The sequence below is a fragment of the Stegostoma tigrinum genome, chromosome 12, assembly GCF_030684315.1.
Source record: "Stegostoma tigrinum isolate sSteTig4 chromosome 12, sSteTig4.hap1, whole genome shotgun sequence".
Taxonomy (NCBI): domain Eukaryota; kingdom Metazoa; phylum Chordata; class Chondrichthyes; order Orectolobiformes; family Stegostomatidae; genus Stegostoma; species Stegostoma tigrinum.
Window position 1 is genome coordinate 78,776,900 of NC_081365.1, and position 22,440 is coordinate 78,799,339.

Consider the following 22,440-nt stretch of genomic DNA (forward strand, 5'->3'; position numbering starts at 1 on the left):
GCGTGTGGGAAGGGGGTGTTTGTGTGGGGTGGATGAGTTTGTGTGTGTGTGTGGTGGGGGGGTGGGTGTGTGGGTGTGTGTTGGGGGGTTTGGGTGGGTGAGCTTGTGTGTGTGTGGGGTGGGTGGGTGTGTGTGTGTGGGGTGGGTGAGTGTGTGAGTGTGTGTGTGTGTGGGGTGTGGGGAGTGGTGTGCAGTGGGTTTATGCTCGCACACAGCCCCAGGTTCTGTTGCAGTCAGACTCTGCTGATGTTGAGTATGTGTGAGATGGCTGTGGTACAGTAAGCCTGTTCACTGTCCTTGCACTTTCCTGCCAGCCGTGAGAGAGCAGCAGATCCTGCAGAAGGAGAAACGAGCCCAACTGCTTTACGAGCGGCAGATAGAGGAGCGGTGGAAGAAGCTGGAGGAGCAGAGGCAGCGGGAGGAGCAGAGAAGAGCAGCCGTTGAGGAGAAGCGAAGGCAGAAGCTGGAAGAGGAGAAGGTGAGCTGGCTGGAGCTGGAGCAAGGATTATTTTATTCAGGGTTTATTCTCTCTCATTTGCTTGGAATCACTTGACTTTGCTGAGTGTGAAATTGGAGAGAGTTGATGATTGAGGGGCAGTGAATGATGTTGATCTTAACTTTGAAAAGATACCACTTGCAAGCGTTTGGGGTTAAAATATCAGAGGCACTTTGGATGTGATATCAGCGAAGAGACAAAATAAAAGATGTCACTGTGGATACTTGTTTTCAAAACTGAAAAATATGTTGTTGCCCAGGAGTGAGCATTAGGAATTTCGCTCTTTTTGATGCGTATTAATGGTCTGGACTTAGACATATTTGAGAATGATAGAACCATAGAATTGTGCAGTACCGCAGGAAGCCTTATCGCATCTGTGCTGATTTGATTTGATTTACTTATTGTCTTACAAAATACAATGAAATATGTTGTGTTGTATAGTGTTGCCACTGTCTGGCACCATCTTATAGCACAGGGAAAATAAATCAAAATGTTGAATGTAAAGAATAAAGGAAAAGTATTTAACTTTACACTCGTTGTTGGTAAGTGTCCCCCCCCATGGACCTAGTGGCCGGCACAAGTAACCTTTGTCCTGCCACCGAGGATGGATGTTGCCGCTCTTCAGCACCATCTCGTCTCCACCAATGCCGTCACTACTACAAATTGCCCGTAGTGTTCAGGGGTGTGTGGGTTATAGGGGGATGGGTCTGGGTGGGATGCTGCAAGGGGCGGTGTGGACTTGTTGGGCCGAAGGGCCTGTTTCCACACTGTAGGGAATGTAATCTTTTTTTAAATAAAAGGGGGATGAGAGAGAGATAGGAAAGGAGAGGAGAAAACAAGAAACAAAAAGAAAAGTAGACAGACTGCATGAGCCCCAGGCTCAGAGGTCCTACTGCACCACCATATTTTCAGAAGAAGGCTGACTCATGAGTGTACTCCCCAGCTAGTCCCACTCTCCAACCCTTTTCTCCGTACCCCTCCAAATTCATCCCTCTCAAATATATACGCAGCTTGGCCTGGAAACCTCCCATAGAATCTGCCTGCTGGCTGCCCCTTCCAGATCCATACAACTCTCTGAGCAATGAAGCTTCTCTCCATCTCTCTCCTAGCTCTATTGCTGACAGTCTTGGAGTTGTGACCCCTAGTTAATGACGTATTAATTAGTGGAAGTAGAATATCCTTATCAAGCCAATTGCTCCAATTTTTCCTTGTATCTGAAATCCTTCATTCGTGGTATCATTCCAGTAAATTTCTTTGAAGTCTCTCCCGGGCTTTAGCATCCTTCCTGAAATGAGGTGCCCACAACTGAACACAATACTTTAAATGTGCTCTGACCAATGATTTGTAGAGGTGTAGCTTCAATTCCTTGCTTTTTAAACTCCATTGGATCTTGTAAGGATCAGGGCATTATTACCAACTTTGCAAATACAGTGAACATTTTACCAGTGGTGTTTGGAAGAACATACACAGGCTGGTGAGATGGGCAAGCACAGCGTTGACTAGCAACACAAACGCAGTGGCTGCAAGAGCAGTTCGGAGGTTAGGAATACTGTGGTGAGAAACTCACCTTCTGACTCCCCAAAGCCTGCCCACCATTTACAAGGCACATGTCAGGAGTGTTGATTCCCACTTGCCAGGAAGGATGCAGCGCCAACAAAACTCAAGCTTGACACCATCCAGGATAAAACAGCCTGCTTGATTGGCACTACACCCACAAACATCCAGTCTCTCCACCACTGACACTTAGTAGCAGCAGTATGTAACTATCTACAAGATGCACTGCAGAAATTCACCAAAGATAGGGTTGTAGACATGCTCGCTGAGCCAGTACTGATGGACCTGTATGACCTCAGTAATCCCCAGGCACCTACCATTCATTGTGTACTTTCTTCCCTTATTAGACCTCCCACTCCTCACTCTTCTCAACTAATTTCCATCTGCCAGTGCGCTGCCCAATTTACCAGCTGATCAATAGCCTGAGACCGCCTTCCTTATCCAAACCATTCATTGTGTTTCAAGAAAGCTAGAGAATTGAACTCATCCCTCCCAGAGTGGTGTGGGGAGAAGGGGGTTTTGATTCATGGGACACCGGCCTTAGTATTGGGGAAATGAGGGAACTGTTCTCTTGCAATGGTTTCTCTCAAGACAGGATAGGGCCAGTGTCTTAGTGAACTGCGAAGCTATAATTGTGGACAGGCCTTTAAACAGATGCATAATGGGTGAGACCGGGATATGTGAGGGAAGATTCAGAAATCTAAAGGAGAGAAAAGTCAAGCAAAAAGACCAATGTGGTTATTTGTGTGGAATTCCTTTGAGACATTTTAAGAGGGCATTGGATGATTGTTTGATTAGAAATAATGGGAAAGTGCGTGGGGTAAAAGGCAAGAGATTGGGACTCAATGATGCTCCTTCAAAGATCCAGTATGGAGACAGTGGGCTGAATGGTCTTCTTCTGTACCATTTGCCGACTGTGATTCCGTGACAATCAATGAGGGACAAAAGCAAAAACAGAATTTGCTGGAATAGCTCAGCAGGTCTGGCGGCATCAGTGGAGAGAAATCAGAGTTAGCATTTCAGGTCCAGCGACCCTTCCAGACAGAAATGTTTGGAGGAGCAGTAACTTGAGCTGAAACGTTAACTCTGATTTCTCTCCACAGATGCCGCCAGACCTGCTGAGCTTTTCCGGAAAATTCTGGTTTCGTTTCTGATTTACAGCATCCGCAGTTCTTTATTGGGACTGGAATAAACTGTGCTTAATAGTATTAGTGCGTTCGTGAATAAGATCCACATAGATGGTGCTAAAAACGCAGCATAAAAACAACAGAAGCCTGGGTATCCAATAATTGATCAGATAAGCAAGAGAAATGTAGCAGTCAAGGTAATCTGTGGCCTTTGGGGCAGACCTGGTGTAAGGTTTATTGTATGTGTCCACATCATCATCTTCTGGCTTACTGCAACAGCGCTGGTGCAAAGCAGATTTGGAACAATCAAGTGCTTTCGATTAAATTGTCTGCCGATCTCGCTTGTGGTAATGCAAGCAAATTAAACACACAGCAGTTCGTCTTTTGCAGAAATCAATATAACAAGGCACTAGATAATGCACTTGAAACCAGCTAGCTGAGACAGAATCCTGAAAGTACAAAGGACCCACACAAAAGGGTGCATTGATTATCGCTATTTGCAGTTAGTGTGCAATGAGAATTTATTCTGTCCTGGGGAATTTACCAGCATAAAGGATCACTATTGCAGTATACTGCAGTGCTATTCCTTCTGATTCTGGGAATACAGGTGTCCTTTTGTTTGCAACATTTCTGCAATTATTTTTTGAACGTCATCTGAAATAGTTCTTCACAGAAAATGATGCATCTTAACTAGACTTGACTCCCCTAGCAGTCCCATCAATGCTGGTGGTGTAGTGGTAGTATCACAGGGCTAGTAATGCAGAGGCCCCGAGACCTGATCATGTCCTGCTACTGCTGGACTTTAGATTCAGTTACTAAGACATGGATTTGTGACAGTGGCGGTGACCATCATGTCAATGGTAAATCCATCGGGTTCACCAATGCCCCTGGTCTAACCTACTCGTGACTCCAGAGCAACAACAATGAGGTTGGCTCTTAACTGCCCACCGACATCACTGAGCAAATGGGGGCAAGGAGTGACAAGTGTGGACCCAGCCAGTGTGAGTCACATCCTGAAGTGAATTCAAAAAAAAAATTGGAAGGTTCCCATCCAAAGGGGTTTGGGTAGGTAAACCGGGCTGACATTCCCACGAGCACTTCAGTTTTCTTACACTCTTGATTTATTTAAAATCCATCATTTAATCGTTGAGACTCAGGGAAAGGTAAGGATTGTCAGTATAACTGAATTCATTAAGTTTAACCATGCTTTGGCCCAGAGTCATTCTGCAGTCTCTGCAATGCACCATCACCAAGGTGACCTTATGGTCAGATCCTGTCAGGATGGACCCTGAGAGGAGCTGCCACCTTCTCGGAAAAGACCGGAACAACTTTGAAAACAAGAGGTCTCCCATTTCCAAACAAAGACGAGATTCTCTTCTCTCACAGGGGTTGGTTAGCCTGTGGTTGAATTAGTTTAAGGCTTGAAATTTGCCTCCTCCCCTCACTCCTCAATTAATTCCTCTTCCTCTGTATCATTCCATGTCTGTTCCCATAGACAACCTGCAGCAAAGAGACCCTAGGATTTATCATTGACGACATTTAATTCTGGCCGAGTCCAGTTACTGCTCTCTCAGGGAATCGAGCAGGAAAATGGAATTGAAGTCCAAGATCCATCATGATCCTTTTGAATGACTGAGCAGAAGGAAGGCAGAATGGTTTACTATAACTGCTACTTATTATGTTATTTAAGCTGCTGACTCAGTTCCTTCAAGACAAAGGGCTGTGGGTTCAAAGCATAAATAAGCTTGAGTATCTGTAACATCATGATCAGTGCTGCACTATTGGGAATTGTATTTCCAGTGAGATGTTACATCTAGACCTCTCCGATGTCATGGAGGCATTATAGCACAGAACTGCAATATCAAGTTCATGCCAGCTCTCCATGAAGCCGTCCAGTCTGTTCTACTCCCACCGCCAGCCCTGTCTCTCTACAAACTCATTCCCTTTCACTATAAGCAAAATACTGCAGATACTGGAGATCTGAAATAAAAACAGGAGAAACTCAGCAGGTCTGGCAGTATCTGTGGAGAGATAAAGAGTTAGCGTTTCAAGTCTAGTATAACTTCTTCAGAACTGAGAAAGGGTTTGAAAATTTTTTAATGTAGTTGACAGAGAAGCAAGTGGAACAAATTATGAGTGTGCCCAGAGCCAAAGACAAAGGGATATGTGATGGTGTTGAAAGAAGGATAGAGATGTAAGAACAGTGTGAATGAAGGTATGACAATAAGAAAATGGGTTCACTCTGCTGTGAACACAGTCAGCAAGACACAAGTAAGGTGTGTGTGTCTGTGTGTTTGTATGTTGTGCGTGTGTGTCAGAGTGGTGTGTGTGTGTGTGTGCACACGCGCCTGAGTGGTATAAGTTTGAGTATGTTTGTGTGTCTGTGTGTTTGTATGTTGTGTGTGTACATGTGCACGCATGTGTGTGAGTATGTGTGGTGTATCTGTGTGAGTGTATGTGTGTATATCCGAGTGTGTGTGCGTGAGTATGTGTATCTGTATGTGTGTTTCTGAGTGAGTGTTGCATGTGTGTGTGTGTGTGGGGTGGCGGTTGGATGGAAGATGTAAGAAAAGTTGAGGATGCAGAGACCGTGTCCCAAAGTTGTGGACCTTGATATTCCGCACTGGAGACTGTAAAGTGCCTCAGTGGAAAATGAGGTCATGTTCCTCAAGCTTGTGTTGTGTTTCTTTGGGATGTTGGAGCAGGAATGTTAGTGTGAGAGCAAGGTGGATATTGAAATGATAAAACACCTGGAAGGTCAGGACCACTCCTACAGACAGAGGGGAGATGTTCCACAGAGTAGTTATCCAGACTGCCTTTGTCTCTACGATGTAAAGGAGACTGTATTATGAGCAGTGAATACAGTGGTCTAGATTGAAGGATATACAAGTGAAACATTTGCTTCAGTGTGTTTGGGCCTTAGACAGTGAAGATGGAGGAGGTGAATGGATAAATATTACACCTCAGTGTCTACCTGGGAGGGTGCCATAGGGAGTGAGGAAGCGATCAGAGGGATTGAGGAGTGTCCCTGAGGGAATGATCCCTGAGGGAATGAGGAGAGGAGGGGAAGATGGGTTTGGTGGTATCCTGCTGGAGATGACAGAAATGATGGAGGATGTGGTGTGGAGACTGATGTGATGGAGAGGGAAAACAAGGGGAAACTGTCGATGCTCTGGGAGGAATGGGAAGGGACAAGGGCAGGAGTGCGGGAGATGGATCAGACACGGTTGAGGACCCTGTCAACCACAATTCTGGGGCTCGGGGGGAGGTGGGGGAGTCCTCAGTTTAGGAGGAAGGGAAGCAGCCATGTTGAAGGTGACATCATCAGAACGATGAGACAAGAGATGGAGAAACTGGGAGAATGGAATGGAATCCTGACAGGAAGCAGGTGTATTCGAGGTAACTGTGGGTTTGTAACAGATATCAGCCGATCCCCAGAAATGGAAACAGTGAAGCCAGAGAAGTAAGAGTGAGAACTGGACCAGGGAAAGTGAGATAAGGATGGAAATTAGAAGTAAAATTGATGATTTTCCGGAACCAACACCAAAGACAGCATCAGTGTATCAGAGAAAGACATTTTGGTGGGGTCCCGAGTTGGACTGGGACAAAGAACATTCTAGATACCCTGCAAAAGACACAAATAGGAGCCATGTGGGTACCCATGGCCACCGCTTTGACCTGGAGAAAGAGAAATGAGTTAAAGGAGAAGTTGTTCAAAGTGCGAATAGTAATGGATGGGAATGGTTCAGGCCTCTGATCAAGGAAGAAACAGTGAGGCCCAGAGCAACCTCACATGTGGAGGGATCACACATCCAGAGAAGCCAGCTAGGACCCAGAAAACTGGAAATTGTAAAACCAATGGAAAATGCCAGATGAATCACGAATGTTAGCAGGGAAGAGACTGAGCAAAGGGGAATAGCATAGTCAAGATCAGAAGAAGAAATGAGTTCAATGGGACAGCAACCAGCTGAAATGATGGGTCTGGAGGCAGTCCTGTTTCAGGATTTTGGGAAGAGGATAGAAGCGTCCTGTGTGGGTTGGGGGCCCAAGGGGTTGTCATTATGGAAGGAGATCTCCAGAGGGGATGAGGTCAATGACAGTCTTGTAAATTACAGCCTGGTGTTCAATAGTGAGGTCATTGCCCAGCGGGAGATGGGAGGAAGTGATGGCTCAGTGGTTAGCACTGTTGCCTCACAGAACTAGGGACCCGGGTTCAATTCCAGCCTTGGGTATCTGTCTGGGTGGAGTTTGCACATTCTCCCTGTGTCAGTGTGGGTTTCCTCTGGGTACTCTGATTTCCTCCTACAGTCCAAAGATGTGCAGGTCAGGTGGATTAACCATGGGGAATGCAGGGAGAGAGTTGGGGGTGGTTTTGGGTGGGATGTTCATTAGAGGGTTGGTGTGGACTTGATGGGCCACATGGCCAACTTCCACACTGTAGGGACTCTTATGAAGCGCCTGAGTGTTGGCACTTGGGCTCTGCCAGGTTCAGGGCAGCATGCCAGATGTTAACAGCACCCCCTTGGGTAGGTTTGGTTTAAAAAGCCCCGGGTTGGAGCTGAGGGAACAGGACACAACAAGTTCAAAGAGAGACAGATTAGGGTGGGGTAGGACCAGAGAGGTACAGGCTTTTACTGACATGGTGGCAATTTTCCATGAAGAAATCCAGTACCAGTGAAAGGACAGAGAGGAGTCCAGGTAGATGGGGAGTATTAGAGATGGGTGAAAGGGTTGGTGTGTGAGAGGAGAAAATGGAAGAAGAGTTCGGTGTGGTGTCATCCCATGCCCCAAACACGTTGAGTTGGGGAAAGTAGGGGGATAAAATGGAGTCTTTTGCTGAGCACAGACAGCAGAGAGAGGGGAAGGTCAGAGGCCAGAGCGAGTACATAGCAAGCAGTGGTCAAGGTGGCAGCAAAGTAGAAGGCTGTAATCAGAGTTCTTCTGGACATCAGTCCTTTACCGCTCTCCATTCTTTTGTTCCTCTCCTCTTTGTGGCTTCCCCTTTCTTCGCCGCCCCCCCCCATTGAGAGTGGAGTTGCAGAGCGGCGGATGTGGGTTGAGTTCCACAGCGAAAACAGGACGCGCCGTATGGCCTTGTGCTCTGGGACCTGCAGGCACATCCCATGAGCCCAGAACACCACGAGCAGTGAGTCCTGGAGCAGCACGTGGGCTGCGAGCCTGGAGCAGCGTGGGGAAGGTGCACCACAGCAGCGTGTCGGAATCAGCCCCAGAGAGCAACACATGGGCCACGAGTCCTAGATGGTGACCAGTGTGAGGGGACAATCCTTACCTTAAAACTTACCTTAGAACATTGTAATGTTAAGCCCTTATTATTTTCCAATTTTTACCTTATTTTCAACTCTGTAACTAAGCAACTGGTTTTATTGAGATAGTAAGAATCTGAGATAACACGGTGTGGAGCTGGATGAACGCAACAGGCCAAGCAGCATCAGAGGAGCGGGAAGGCTGATGTTTCGGGCCTAGACCCTTCTTCAGAAATGGGGGAGAAAGGGATTCTGAAATAAATAGTGACAGAGGGAGAAAGGAAGCCAGTTGAGCAATGTAATCTCAGAATCTGCCAGCCTGCTGAGTACCCAACTGCTTTGTGGTCCAAAGTGATGCCAACAGGTGTGGTAACCCTCAGAATAAGCTTACCACCAGCCGTCTCTCTCTAAAGAAAGAGACGCCCCATTGTCAGGAAAGACTGTGTGTCTTTACCATTTTGCCTTTGGTTTACAGAGAGTTGAAAAACATAAAAACACATGTGTCTTCAAGACCCTTCGGGCGAGGGTGAGCAACCAGCAGTCATGGTACACATCGGTTCCAATGGCATAGGGAGAAAAAGGACTGAGAATGTGAAAAACGTGTACAGGGAGTTAGGTTGGAAGCTGAAGTCTAGGACAAACAGGGTAATTATCTCTAGATTACTACCAGTGCCACATGATAGCGAGGTAAGAAATAGGGAGAGAGTGCAGCTAAACACAGGGGCTACAGGACTGGTGTAGGAGGGAGGGCTTCCATTATGTGGATAATTGAAGCACATTCTGGAGAAGGTGGGACCTGTACAAGAAGGGTGGGTTGCACATGAACCAGAAGGGCACAAATACCCTGGGAGAGAGGTTTGTTAGAGCTGTACGGGATGGTTTAAACTGGATTGGCAGGGGTTGGGGAACCAGATTTATAATTCAGAGGATGAGGTATTTGGCCTTCCCACAGACACAACAGGGAGTGAGGTTATTTATAAAGAAATGCGGTCGATGGAGTGCAATTATGGACACAGATGTTTTGAGGTATGGATATTTTAATATTAGTTTGGCTTAAGGTCAGGAACAAGGAAGGAGCAGTCACTTTGTTGGGGGCTTTTTTAACAGACCCCCTAACAGTTGCAGAGAAATAGAGGAGTGAATTGGGAGGCAGATACTGGAAAGGTGCAGAAGTCACAGGGTTGTGGTCACGGGTGACTTCAAGTCTCCAAATATTGATTGGAAACCTTTTAGTTGTAATAGTTTAGTTGGAGCAGATTTTGCCCAGTGCGTTAAGGAAGGATTCCTGACACAGTATGTAGATAGACCAACACGAGGAGAGGCCATTTTGGATTTGGTGCTTGGCAATGAACTGGGCCAAGTGTTAGACCTGTTGGTAGGAGAGCATTTTAGAAGAGTAGCGATCATAACTCTGCTTCTTTCACGATCGTTATGATAAGGATAGGTACATATGGCAGGGTAAAGTTTATAATTGGGGGAGGGGTAATTACAATTCAGTTAGGCAAGAACTGGATAAGATAAATTGGGAGTAGATGCTGTCAAGGAAGAGCACCACAGAAATGTGGAGATTGCTTAAGGAATGCATACTGCATGCGCGCGATATGTTTATCCCTAGCAGGCAGAGAAGATACAGTCGAATGAGGGAGCCTTGGTTCTCGAGAGAGGTTGAACAACTGGTTAATAGAAAGAAGAAGGCCTATGAAAGGTTTAGATAAAGAGGAATGGAAAAGGCTCCAGAGGGATACAAGTCAGCCTGGAAGGAGCTGAGGAAGGGGCTTAGAAGAGCTGTAAGGGAAAATGAGGATCAAGGAAAGCTCCAAGGCTTTTTACACATATGTGCAGAACAAGAGAATGACCAGAGAAAGGGTAGGGGCAATTAAGGATTGTAAAGAGAATTTGTGCACAGAGCCTTAAGAGTTAGGAGAGGCCCTTAATGAATACTTTTCTTCAGTATTCACAACTGAGAGGGACCAAGTTGTAGAGGAGATTGTGAAACAGGCAGGTAGTCTAGAGGAGGTTGATGTTAGTAATGAAGATGTGCTAGGAATTCTGAGGAAGTTGAAGATAGATAAGCCCACCAGGCCTGATGGGATTTATCCAAGGATTCTATGGGAAGCGAGGGAAGGGATCGCAGGGCCTTTGATGATCTTTTTGTCCTCTCTGTCCACGGGTATAGTGCCGGAAGATTAGAAAGAGGCAAACGTCATTCCCTTGTTCAAAAACGGGAATAGGGATAACCCCGGAAATTACAGACCAGTTAGCCTTACGTTAGTGGTGGGCAAATTATTGGAAAGGGCTCTGAGAGACAGGATTTATGATCACTAGGAAAGGCATAGTTTGATTTGTGACAGTCAGCATGGATTTGTGAGGGGTAGATCATGCCTCACAAACCTTATTGAATTCTTTGAAGAAGTGACCAGACATGTGGATGAAGGTAGAGCAGTGGATGTGGTATATATGGATTTAAGTAAGGCATTTGACCAGGTTCCCCATGGTAGGCTCATGCAGAATGTAAGGAGGCATGGGATAGGGGGAAATGTGGCAGATTGGATTCCGAATTGGCTGACCCTTAGAAGACAAAGGGTGGTAGTGGATGGAAATTATTCAACATGGTGCTCAGTTACGAATGGTTTACCACAAGGATCTGTCCTGGATCCTCTCCTTTTTGTGATTTTTGTAAATGATTTGGATGAAGGAGTGGGAGGGTGGATTAGCAAGTTCACGGATAATACGAAGGTGGGTCACGTTGTGGACAGTGCGGAGGGAGGGCTGTTCTAGGTTACAAAGGGACATTGATAGGATGCATTGCTGGGCTGAGAAGTGGCAGATGGAGGTTAACCCTGAAAAGTGTGTGGTGATTCATTTTGGAAGGACAAACTTGAAAGTAGAACACAGGGTTAATGGAAAGATTCTTGGCAGTGTGGAGGAGCAGAGGGATCTTGGGGTTCATGTCGTCGTTCCCTGAAAGAAGCCACCCAGGTAGATAGAGTTGTTAAGAAGGTGTATGGTGTGTTAGCTTTCATTAATAGAGGGATTGAGTTCAAGAGCCGTGAAGTTATGCTCCAGCTATACAGAAGCCTTGTTCGGCCACATCTGGAGTATTGTGTCCAGTTCTGGTCACCTCATTACTGGAAAGATGTCGAAGCTTTGGAAAAGGAGCAGAGGCAATTTACCAGGATGTTGCCTGGAATGGAGGGAAGGTCTTACGAGGAAAGGTTGAGAGAGCTAGGGCTTTTCTCATTATAACGATGAAGGATGAGAGGTGACTTGATAGAGGTGTACAAAATGTTCAGAGGTGTAGATAGAGTGAACAGCCAGAGACTTATTCCTAGGGTGGATGTAGCTATTATGAGGGGACGTAGTTTTAAAGTGAGTGGAGGTAGATATCGGGGAGACTTCAGAGGAAGGTTCTTTACTCAGAGAGCTGTTGGGGCGTGGAATGCATTGCTGGAGAGGGTAGTGCGGTTAGCCTCATTAGGGGCATTTAAGCGGCTATTAGATAGGCGTATGGATGATAATGTAAGATGGGGTGGAGGTTAGATAGACCTTAGGTTTAGGGTAAAAGTTGTGAGCCAAAGGGCCTGTACTGTACTGTTCTGTGTTCTATCTGTGCCATTCAGTCCTTTGAAGGTGCTCTGCCATTCTAGCTCACGGCTGACCATCTATCCTGGCACCATTTTCCTGCACTATCATCACGTCCCTTAATGCAACTGCTATATATGGATCTCTGGCTTGATTATACTGGGAATCTGAATTTTCACAGCCCTCCAGGAGAGAAAGGGAAGATGCAGAGGGCAGGAGGAGCAAAGGGGATAAGGGGAGACAGTGAGGCTGCAAGGAGGCATTGTAGAGAGGGAGTATGCAAGGTGGGGGAGCATAAGGAGTGTGTATGTGAGAAAGAGTGACTGCAAAGAAGAGAGAACAGCTTTAAACTGGTCCACAAATGCTAACTAAGACTCGGAAAAGCTTGAATTTTCAGAGGCAACGAATTATTTGCAAATGACACCAAGGAAACCTAACCAGATAAATAGAAAGCGGGACATAACACCAGCGCTTCGTCGGAGGCTCACTGATGGTGTTACCTAGAATGGTGACGAAACATCTGAAAACTAACCTTCCAGCTCAGCGAGCAAACTCACATCCAGAACCTCAACCTGAGCTACAAATCTTCTCAAAACTCGCTATTTGCAAATGAATGTGGAATCTCTGGCTTAAGGCTGCGTATGTTCAGGAGCTACTATTTGTGGGAAATGCAGTGGATACTATGTTAATGAACATTCTTATCAATTTAAGTTTGATTCTGAGGTCAGAGATGCACTTAAAAAAAGGCAGTGACTGATTAAAATCTGTGTGCATTTTTCTGAGATGGAAACACATAACCTATGACCTTACAAGTTTGTGGAAGATGTGTTTAGGTTGGCTTTTTGCATGTAGAAGTAATTATTGTGGAAGAGAAATTGTTGCTAACTTATTTCTGTTTTCTTGTACTGATTTAAATGTTGTGGTATCTTGGAAATGAATGCTTTCTTGCCTATTGTGGTTTTAACTGTAATGGAAGGTGATTATGATGGTAAACATTGCTGAATTCATGTAATTCTGCTACTGTTTCAGTCCAACACAGATAAGAAGATGGTGCTATCTTGCTGCAAATCTTCTAATGGAGCAGTTAGTGAATCTCCTCTGCACCCCCTCCAGTGCTAGTACATCTCTTCTCAAGTAAGGAGACCAAAACTGCACACAGTACTCCATCCCTCGAGAAATGGCAGACAAAATTCCATTTCCCTTTTTAATCACCTGCTGCACACCTTCAGCGATTCATGTACAAGGACCCCAAGTCCCTCTGCATAGCAACGTATTGCAATATTTTACCACTTAAAACATAGTCCATTTTGCTGTTATTCCTACCAAAATGGATGATCTCACACTTATCAACATTGTACTCCACCTGCCAGACCTTTACCAAAAGTCCCTGAAAATGAAAATGTAGCCCCAAAAATCAAAAATAGCTTGAGAGAATCTCAGGAAGGTTAAAAAAAAATGCGATCCTTTCTTTAGCTGCACACTGGGCCTTTGGAGGTGTGGTTAGTTCCAATTTAAAATGAGAAAATCTTCACTAACCACTTAGGTGGTTAGTAATTACACATTATTGAGGTGAATGGGCTGATGTTAGTTTTAATGGAAGGACTTTGACATTTTTAGACTTGGAAGTGAAACCAGGCATCATTCGATATCACTATCAGGTCAGAGAGTTGTATACCACAGAGACAGACCCCTCAGCCCAACTCGTCCATGCTGACTAGGTTTCCTAAACTGAACTAGTCCCGTTTGCTTACATTTGGCCCATGTCGCTCTATATCGTAGGTGTACCTGTCCAAATGTCTTTTGAATGTTAAAAGGTCAAGATATTCTCATTGTTATGTGGGACTATTCTTTGTGGTGCTTGTGAGGTTCAAAGTTTTTTGGATGTTGTTGGCTGCTTGGATTTTGCATGGGGCCAAGTGCAAAGGAGCTGATCCCGTTGCGCAGCACGAATGACCAAGTTGCGTGCTTTTGTCTGACAGAGGTTGTAATGTGCGAAACCTATGCTTTTGATGGCCTTTTTAAGTAGAGGCAGGGGAACACAAAGTCAAGTTTGCTGAACCATTTATGGTTCCTAATCCTGGGCACCTGGTGGATGCAAGCAGAGGCTTAAATGTTGGGGGTGGAGCGGTGAATGGTGGGGCTCCTGGAAACAGCAGAAATGCATGATCTCAACCCCCAAGCCTTGATTGCGAGTACAGTACTCCCTGAAGATAAATTATTAGGTGGTGTCGTGAGCAGAAACCCCTGTAGCTGTCTGCTTCAGCCTGTTGTCTGGAATGATGAAGAGAAGGAGCTTTGAGAAGTCTCCTCCCGATTTGTCTCAATGATTGTTTCATGGGGACGGGTTTGGGTTCAGGTTCGATGGCGGATGAGATTGCCTGGTGTGGATGAATTCAAATCACGGGAAGATTCCGTGTTTCTGCTGCTGAATCACGCAGACACACCCTGTCAGGGTGGGAAAAATATTCATGCCACACTGCTAAAAGAAATCACCGTTCAGATCTAGAACCAGTTGGGGAGAGCCTTTCACCCGAACAAACTCAGCTGGGAAGGTAACATGTCGATCTTTTAAAACACTGGCTTATGAGCATCTGAATATTTCAGGTTTTATCCTGAGTGTACCTGTATTGGGAAAAAAACATGCTGCGAGGTGGGAGTGAGGGTGCCCTGACATAAAGAGACAGTGCAGCAGGGCTCCCATGACAATACAGAGCCCGGATCTCTAACGGATTTCTCAACGGCTCACCAGTTTGTGTGATCGAGTCACACACAGTGAATCAGCGACGGATCAGGCCTCTGCCAGCCCCCACAGGCCTGCACTTAGCGCTGGCCCGAGCATTATTCATCAGAATCTCCGGCCGCGCCTCCGGACCCACAAAGGGGCAGGAGCAGCCCCCTGGTGCAGACTGACATTCACATCGTAGGCCAGTGGTAACCCTGCCCCACATCCTGCTCCTGATGGTAACTGAAAAATCCCAGGAAAAGCAGGTGGTTTTGATTCCCCCTCCCCGGTGAAAGTGCTTTGGAAGTCTCGCGTGTTCTGATTCTTTTTTAAGAATCGTAGTGTTTATCTGTCTGGCCCCTCCTTCCCTCCCGTCCTTCTGTTTTCAGCAGCGTCACGAGGCGATTATGCGTCGCACTTTAGAGCGCAGCCAACAGCTGGAGCAGTGGCAGAAGCGATGGTCCTGGGGAGGAGCAGGAGCTCCTACAGGAGCTGGGACTAGGGATGGTGAGTGAGAGAGAACTGACCGCATTGCAGCTCCATCTCTGACAACATGATGAGTGTGTGTGTGTGTGTGTGTGTGTGTGTGTGTGTGTGTGTGTGTGTGTGTGTGTGTGTGTGTGTGTGTGTGTGTGTGAGAGAGAGAAAGAGAGAGAGAAAGAGCATCTGATCCTTACCAGCACTTTGAGATTTTTACCTACCAGCACAACAGTTATTCTCAGAAATCAGAGCCCCTGTCTGGGTTTTATTTTTAACACGAAGTAGCAATTGTTTAAGGTTCTCCATTCTTTGCATTTTTTTCAGTAAAATTTAGTGACTGGGGACAAATTAAACAAACAACCTCAAGCTATTTAACCACCTTATATTTCCTTTAACGTAACCATTTAAAATAAGGAAAGAAATTAATTTAAAGTCAGTCTCTTTTGTCACTCAGTGAGTGACGGAAATTGTTTTGGTCTTTATAAATTGAATTGAAACCTGTGTGAGACAGAAGAGAAGATTCCTAGTGTCGGATGTACAGGGCAGATGGATTTAGAAGGACCTTGAGGGTAAGCCACTGATTGATCTTCTCTCCCTCAGGAATCTGCTTTTTTAGCAGCTTGGGTTTCTGAAGCCCCCCTGCCACCCCACCTTTCTCTGTCATTTACAACGAGCGTAGTTACTGAGCTGTTACCTTGGGTTTAAAATGCAGCCCAGTAACACGGGGTGTTGTGGGGGGTGAGCAGGTGGGGGTGTGGTTGGTAAGAATTGGACCCAGTGTGAGATGCAGCAGTCACCAGCTGTAAAACGCTGTATCTGTTTAAAAGAAAGGAGACTGGTTAATCGCCGACCACTCACTCAGTCCTTGAACCTGCTAATGGGAGGAAGATGTGAGCTGGAGAGGTGCACTGTCAGTCAATAAGCTGCGAGGTTCCAGCAGTTAATACCGGCACCTCACCCCAGACCTGCAATGTGTTCCAAACACTCTGGGGGTGGGGGGGGGGGGGGGGGGGGGGAAGATGGGTGCACTGTTTGCTGAAATGTTTTCTTTGCCTCCTGTTATTTAGCAACCAGATAGTTCGGCAGTTTGACTGATGTCCTTTATTCCCATTGTGTAGGTGCTCCAGAAAATGCCCCACCCTGTCCTCTAGGTTTAACTTTCACCATCCCCTCTGCTGCCAAAGTCTCTGATTCTGCTGGTCCCACTGCTGGTATTTAGGATCATTACAATATACCTAGGTGTTTTAACACTTCTCCTGTCTTGTTGAGTTGTCCTCACCCATCTGTTTAACCCACCCAGTGCTCCAATGTGCTTTTCTTTTGCTGTTTGTATTACTGCTCGAAATGTAGGTTTTGTAACACGTGTTTGCAAGTGTTGTCTATGTCTGCGTGAGTCTGTATACTTGTGTGTCTGTGTGTACTTGTGTGTATACGTGTGTGTGTGTGTGTGTGTATGTATATGTGTGTGTGTGTGTACGTGTTTCTGAGTTTGCGTGTGTTTGTGAGTTTATGTGTGTCTGCGCATGTATATGTGTGTGTGTATGTGTGTGTGTGTACTGTCTGAGTGTGTGTGTGCATCTGTGTACTTGCGTGGGTATCTAGTCGGGTGTCTATCAGTGTGTGTGTGTGTTTCAGGGTGTGTACTTTCTCATTGATCTGTCATTGGCGAAGATGGTTGTATTATTTTAACCGTACACCACTATCTTGTTACCTAGCCCTTGAGTGAGACTGTTTTGAGGCTCAAATGCGTGCCCTGTTCAACATGTTTGTGTTTTTCATTTGTTTTTAGCCTCTGTGTTGGCATATTGTGCATGTAGTGGATTTTTGAATGGCCATTCTGTATGTAATAGCCTCTCTGTCTCTCTCTCTCCCCCTTCTGTAGCACCAGACAAATTCTCAGCCTCTGCTGCCAATCTGCCCAGACACATGGAGTCAGAGAGTGACAAACTCCTCTCACCCTCGACAGCAGGCAACCCACAGCCCCCTGAGAAAGGCAAGTGATTATCCAGCTGGGGGTGGGGGTGGTGGGCACGGTGACAGGCTGGCAACATGTGTGTGTGTGTGCGCGCATGCATACACACTCTGTGCTTACTGCATTAAAGTCTTAATTAAGCCAAACACTGACATTCAAGTGGACAGTGCAAGCTCTCGGTTAGGTTTGAGAGAGAGAGAGAGTGCAAGAGCAGTATCTTCTATCATCAGTGTTTCACTTCAACAGCCTGCTCTAATGGTCTTTAGCTTGCTGGACCGCAGGATGATTGTAAGTGGATTTGAGACCATTCCCTTCAGGAGAGGGGGTGGTGTTAGGGACGTCCTTCTCTCTGCCCGTGCAGAAAAGGTTGCAGACACAGGTGATCTGTTGGAACGTGGTCCGAGTGCTGAATGGCCTCCTACTGTCTCAGTCTTCAAGATGTGTATTTCACCCTGAAACTGACTCCAGTCCTTGGTCCGTAATGAACAGTGCTGTCTAACTAATAGGAGCACCGATGTGGCGGTGCCAGGGTTAGACATTGCTGAACTGATTGTCTGTTTGGTTGGACATCGCCAAGGTTCTGCTGTCTTATCAAGCGGTGATTCTTACAAAGAACTCTAGGCAATGCATTTATTTCTTGCCTCACATTAACAACTTTAGAAATGGATTAAGCTAATGTGACATTCAAGAGGGTGGGAATAGAGAATTTGTTTTCTTTTTTTCTGACAAAGAGTTAGAGGTTTTCATGATATTTTTTATTTGCAAGTTAGAGCTGATTATGATGGAATTGCTGCTGTGCACTCACTGAGTTTCTGGTCTTCACGTCCATTAGGAATTGGGAAATTACAGAGGCTCATCAGGAGAGAGAGGAAGAGGTCCTGAAGGCTGCTTTGGCATGGTCCACCGTGAGCCGCAATCCTCCACTCTCCCCACTCCGAGCATTCGTTTTCTCAGGATGATGCGCCCAACTCTGTTCAGACAGATTGCTAAAGGCCTCATCACACAGTCTCCTGCTCACTACTTATACGCACGCTCACACATTCACTCTCAAAATCTCACTCACTCACAACATCACACTCGCTCAACGTCACACTCACTCACTTGCACGCAGACTCTCACACACTCTGTCTCTCTCTCTCACACGTACACACACACATACGCGCGCACACGCATGCACACACACACACACGCGCACACAATGACAGGTTGACTTGTACGCACTCACTCTCACATATACACACACATTCATGCATGCGCATGCACGCACACAATTACAAATACACCCTCACATATGAAGCCCTGTTGGTTGAGACTGTAGTCAGACTAGTGAAGCTCCAGTGTGCTGGCCGGAGCGTGTGCTTAACTCATTACAGACCAGTAAGCCATCCCCAAGCCGTACCTCCAGGTTGGGGAGGCAGTGGCGTGCTGGTAATGTCACTGATCTAGTAATTCAGACCCTCCGGCTAATGATCTGGGGATGTGAGTCCAAATACCACTATGGCAGGCAGTGCAATTTGAATTCAGTAAAAATCTGGCGATTGCTAATGACCATGTAACCACCAATGATTATTGTAAAAGCTCATCTGGTTCACTAATGTCCTTTAGTGAATGATACTTGATCAGATGGGCCGAGAATAGCAGATGGATAAATATGAGGTGCTGCGTGTTGGAAAGGAAAATCAGGGCAGGACTTATACACTTAATGGTCAGGTCCTGGGGAGTGTTGCTGAACAAAGAGACCAAGGAGTGCAGGTTTATAGTCTCTTGAAAGTAGAATCGCAGGTAGCTAGGATAATGAAGAAGGCATTTGGTCTGCTTGCCTTCACTGATCAGTGCATTGACCTTAGGAGTTGGGAGGTCATGTTGTGGCTGTACAGGACATTGGTGAGGCCACTTTTGGAATACTGCATTCAATTCTGGTTGCCCTTCTATAGGAAGAATGTTGTTAAACTCGAAAGGGTTCAGAAAAGATTTACAAGGATGTTGCCAGGGTTGGAGGGTTGAAGTTATGGGGAGAGGGCGTCTAGACTGGGGCTGTTTTCCCTGCCGTGTTGGAGGCTGAGGGGTGACCTTATGGGGGTTTATAAAATCATGAGGGACATAGACGGGGTAAGTAGCCAAGGTCTCTTCGCCAATAAGAGTCCAAAACTAATGGGCATACTTTAAGGTGAAAGGTTAATGATTTAAAAGGGATCCAGGGGACAGTTTTTTTTTATGCAGAGGATGGTGCGTGTATGGAATGAGCTGCCAGAAGAAGTGGTGGAGTTTGGTACAATTACAGCATTTAAAAGGCACCTGGATGGGTATATGAATAGGAAGGGTTTAGAGGGATATGGGCCAAATGCTGGCAAATGGGACTAGATCAGATTAGGTTAGCTGGTCGGCATGGATAAATTGGACTGAAGGATTTGTTTCCGTGTTGTATATCTCTGTCACTGTATGAGAAACTGAATATGCTGGGGCTATTTTCCCTGGAGCATAGCATACTGAGGGGTGTCCTTATAGGGGCCTGTAAAATCATGAGAGGCATAGATAAGGTAGATAGCCAACAGCTTTGCCCCATGGTAGGGGAATCTAAAACTAGTGAGTTGTTTAATTATCCACCACCATTCATGACTGGATGTGGCAGGACTGCAGAGCTTAGATCTGACCTGTTGGCTGTGGGATCGCTTAGCTGTCTATCGCTTGCTGCTTTCACTGTTTAGCATGCAAGTAGTCCTGTTTGATGACTTTAGCACTCTCCTTTGAACCAGGGTTGATCCCCAGGCTTGATGGTAATGGTTGAGTAGGGGATATGCTGGACCATGAGGTTACAGATTGAGGTGGAGTACAATTCTGCTGCTGTTGATATCAGTCATTTCCTGATGCCCACTTTACCCTGAAGGAAACACGTCAGTCTGTTATCAGATTATTCACTGTTGTTGTTCAGGTCAACCACACAAGGCTCAAAAATCAAAGAACAGAGTGTGAGATCCAAGATAACAAAGTGTGAAGCTGGACGAACACAGCAGGCCAAGCAGCATCTCAGGAGCACAAAAGCTGACGTTTCGGGCCTAGACCCTTCATCAGAGCTTTTGTTGTGTGGTGCAGTGGGGGGAGGGGACGAACTGGGCTGGTTTTGGGATGCGGTGGGGGAAGGGGAGAGATCCAACTTCACTTTACTCAAAACGTGCTTTGTATTAAAACGTGAGTCTTTCAAATGTCACTTTACAGTCTACACCTCCTGAATATATATGTATGTCCTGATGAAAAAAGACACACTTTATCAAAACATTTCATCTGATAATCATCAGGACAACTTGCAAGAATAACAGTTTGTTGTAGAATTTATACTGTATGAGAGGAATGTATTGTCATCACTAATGATGCCCATATTCCAGGAACGAATTTTTGAAAATGTTCACTTTATGTGACTGTGTTGCTTGAACACACTTTTCAAAATGCCTTTCATACAATTTCTAATGTTCTTGTTAGAACAGTGATTGATGTGATTTTTGTTATCAAATTGTGACAGTCCCTCAATGGTGCACATTTTGCTCATGTTGAGATAATGACATACTGTTTTAGTTGTCTCTGAGATAGTAGGAACTGCAGATGCTGGAGAATCTGAAATAACAAGGTATAGACCTGGATGAACACAGCAGGCCAAGCAGCATCAGAGGAGCAGGAAGGCTGATGTTTTGGGTCTGGACCCTTCTTCAGAAATGAAGAAGGGGTCTATTCTGGAAACGTCAGCCTTCTTGTTCCTCTGATGCTGCTTGGCCTGCTGTGTTCATCCAGCTCTACACCTTGTTATTTCTGTTTTAGTTGTCGCTTTTTTTTAGACACACTCACTTTAATTGTAGAAGAAAGAACAAATATAAGAATGTGCCTGGAAGACCATTTGAAACGTCTATTGTGTATCCCCATTTGAGCTGAAACTTGTCACTTTTCGTAAGAATTAGGCTGTCACAACATCACATGCAGCAAAATCGGATTAATTTTGGTAGCTGCTGATGGGAGGGACCCAGAATCTCCTGGGAAAACGTTGGTGTGTTTAGTCATCGTTCCATAATTGTACATAGTTGTGGGAGCCACATTCTGGGTAAGCTGTGAATACATTGGAGAGAGACTGCAGACATGGTTTACAAGAATGGCCTCCAGGGATTGAGAAACTTCAGTGATGAGAACAGGCTGAAGAAGTTGGGGACTGATCTCCTGGGATAGAAGAGAGGAGATTTGATAGAGGTTTTCGAAGTCATGAGTGAGCTGGTTAAAGTACGTAGGGAAAAGTAGGGAAACCAAGAACGAGAGGGGAATGTGATGTGCAAATGAAACAAGGGTGATGTGAGAATAATCTTTTCCATGCAGTGAGTGGTTAGGGTTTGGAGTGCACTGCCAGGAAATGTAGTGGAGGCAGGTTCAATTGAGGCATTCAAGAGAGGCAGTGGATGGCTATTTGGATAGTCATGGTGTCCGGAGACATGGAGAAGAAGCAGGGAATTAGCACTAGGCAGACACAATGGGCTGAATGGCCTACTTCTGCATTGTGACAATTCTGTGCTAATTAGTGTTTAACGGAGCTTTGAGTTGCGTGGTAGTGTCTCTGTGTCTGGGCCAGAAAGTCCAGGTTCAAGCCTCCCCGATGCAGAGTTTTATCGCACTGGCACGGTGGCTCAGTGGTTAGCACTGCTGCCTCACAGCCCCAGGGACCTGAGTTTGATTCCACCCTCAGGCAACTGTCTGTGTGGAGTTTGCACATTCTTCCTGTGTCTGCGTGGGTTTCCTCCGGGTGCACCGACTTCCTCCCACAGTGCAAAGATGTGCAGGTTAGGATGGGTTGGCTGTGCTAAAGTGTGCAGGCTTAGGCTCCTGTACTTTTTTTCTTCTATTTACAAGTTTCAAAGAAAATAGGAGCAGGAGTTGGCCATTCGGCCCTTCCAGTCTGCTCTGCCATTCAATATGATTGCGGCTGAACACCCAGCTCTGTTCCTACTTTCTCCCCAAGTTTCATTCCTGATTCTGTTGCTTCTGCCATCTCATTGCCAAGGAGGTGGTCTCTTGGTTTCACCGTTCACCATAGTTACCTCTTATCTCATGATTCCACCCTCACCGAATTCCAACACAACATGATCAGAAGGATCAGAGAAAGCATCCTATTCCAGGCACTACTCAGTTCCCTCTGAGTTGTTGTTGGTACAACACCAACAGTTACCCACAACTTGAACTGTGGCTTTTAGTTTTTGAGGCTTTCTCAATCGGAC

The 22,440-nt window shown here is 45.9% G+C and overlaps 1 protein-coding gene across 9 annotated transcripts in view; it reads left to right on the forward strand.

Annotated features, from left to right (window-relative positions):
* Positions 1-22,440, forward strand: part of LOC125456764 (MAP7 domain-containing protein 2-like) — a 135,684-nt gene that overhangs the window by 64,921 nt on the left and 48,323 nt on the right. For 4 of the 9 annotated variants that reach the window (XM_059650480.1, XM_048540151.2, XM_048540154.2 and 1 more), the window contains 4 exons: positions 315-478; positions 15,135-15,252; positions 16,344-16,436; positions 17,108-17,218. In XM_059650480.1, coding sequence (XP_059506463.1) covers positions 315-478; positions 15,135-15,252; positions 16,344-16,436; positions 17,108-17,218 — 486 coding nt within the window. The remainder of the gene's footprint in view (positions 1-314; positions 479-15,134; positions 15,253-16,343; positions 16,437-17,107; positions 17,219-22,440) is intronic. The other 5 variants (XM_048540157.2, XM_048540156.2, XM_059650484.1 and 2 more) reach the window with 3 other exon arrangements.